This window comes from Trypanosoma equiperdum (genome assembly GCF_001457755.1).
Source record: "Trypanosoma equiperdum strain OVI genome assembly, contig: ctg_1676, whole genome shotgun sequence".
Taxonomy (NCBI): domain Eukaryota; phylum Euglenozoa; class Kinetoplastea; order Trypanosomatida; family Trypanosomatidae; genus Trypanosoma; species Trypanosoma equiperdum.
Window position 1 is genome coordinate 3,451 of NW_027123700.1, and position 926 is coordinate 4,376.

A 926-nucleotide genomic window follows, 5' to 3' on the forward strand; every position below is an offset into this window, starting at 1 on the left:
TTGATCCACAGAGTCAAATGCCCTGGCATAATCTATAAATGCCGTGGCAGTTTTCTCTCCTACTACTCTATGTGTCACGGAGTCTGCGAGTGTCATCAGAGCGTCTAATTTATACCTCTCCGGACGGAAACCAGCTTGCTGTGGTTGTAGCTTACATTCTACTGTGTCTCGGATGCACCCCACTACGATCCTCTCCATGAGCCCAAAGAATGTTCTAGTGAGCGTGATGAGACGGAACGATGACATACACTTGGCCGGTTTGTTGAGTTTGATTAGCGAGACGATAACGCCCTGCTTCCACTCCGGCACTCGGTGTCTCTGTAAGTTACAGTTGAAAAGCCTGAGGACACATTTCTTGCTGCAACGTCCTAATTTCTTCAACTAACTGCTCACAATTTATGTCTTTATTACCAAGTGCAGTGACTGAAGAGAGAGATCCGTCAGTGCTGACTCAAGTTCTGGCATTATTTCTGGTGAGAAATTGTCGCTTACTCGATAATGTGTACTCACGGGAGGAGCATCTCGTGCTTTCGTCATCAGCTCTCTCTATACATCTGTGCTAACTTATTGGCTTGCTATCTGCGTGTAAAAGGGTGGTCATTCACTACCAGAAACTGAGATGTCAGTGGCTTCGGTGCTTATATGGATTTAACTAAATTACAACATTTTGTATCGGTCACTGACATCTTCGACACTTTTTCCTTCCACCGTTGTAGAGAGTTTTCACCGAGAACCTTTCTTCTATAGTGTATAAGGTCATCTCTTTGTTTCTCATTTGTACGCTCCCTTATTTTTGCATCAAGTTCGGTCAGCTCTCGTGTCCAGAACGATGGCTATACTCCATTACATTTCGGTATTTTTTCTTTTGTTGCTGTGTCAATGCCTCAGTCATGTCATCCACGTTCTTTCTTAACTTCCTTAATTTT

General features: G+C 43.7%; 1 pseudogene across 1 annotated transcript; it reads left to right on the forward strand.

Moving 5' to 3' along the window:
- The first annotated feature begins 34 nt into the window (after positions 1 to 34).
- On the forward strand, positions 35 to 542 carry TEOVI_000536200:pseudogene (annotated as a pseudogene). The gene is given in 2 exon segments: positions 35 to 379; positions 384 to 542. Coding segments are annotated over 2 exon segments (504 nt in total).
- The last annotated feature ends 384 nt before the right edge of the window (positions 543 to 926 follow it).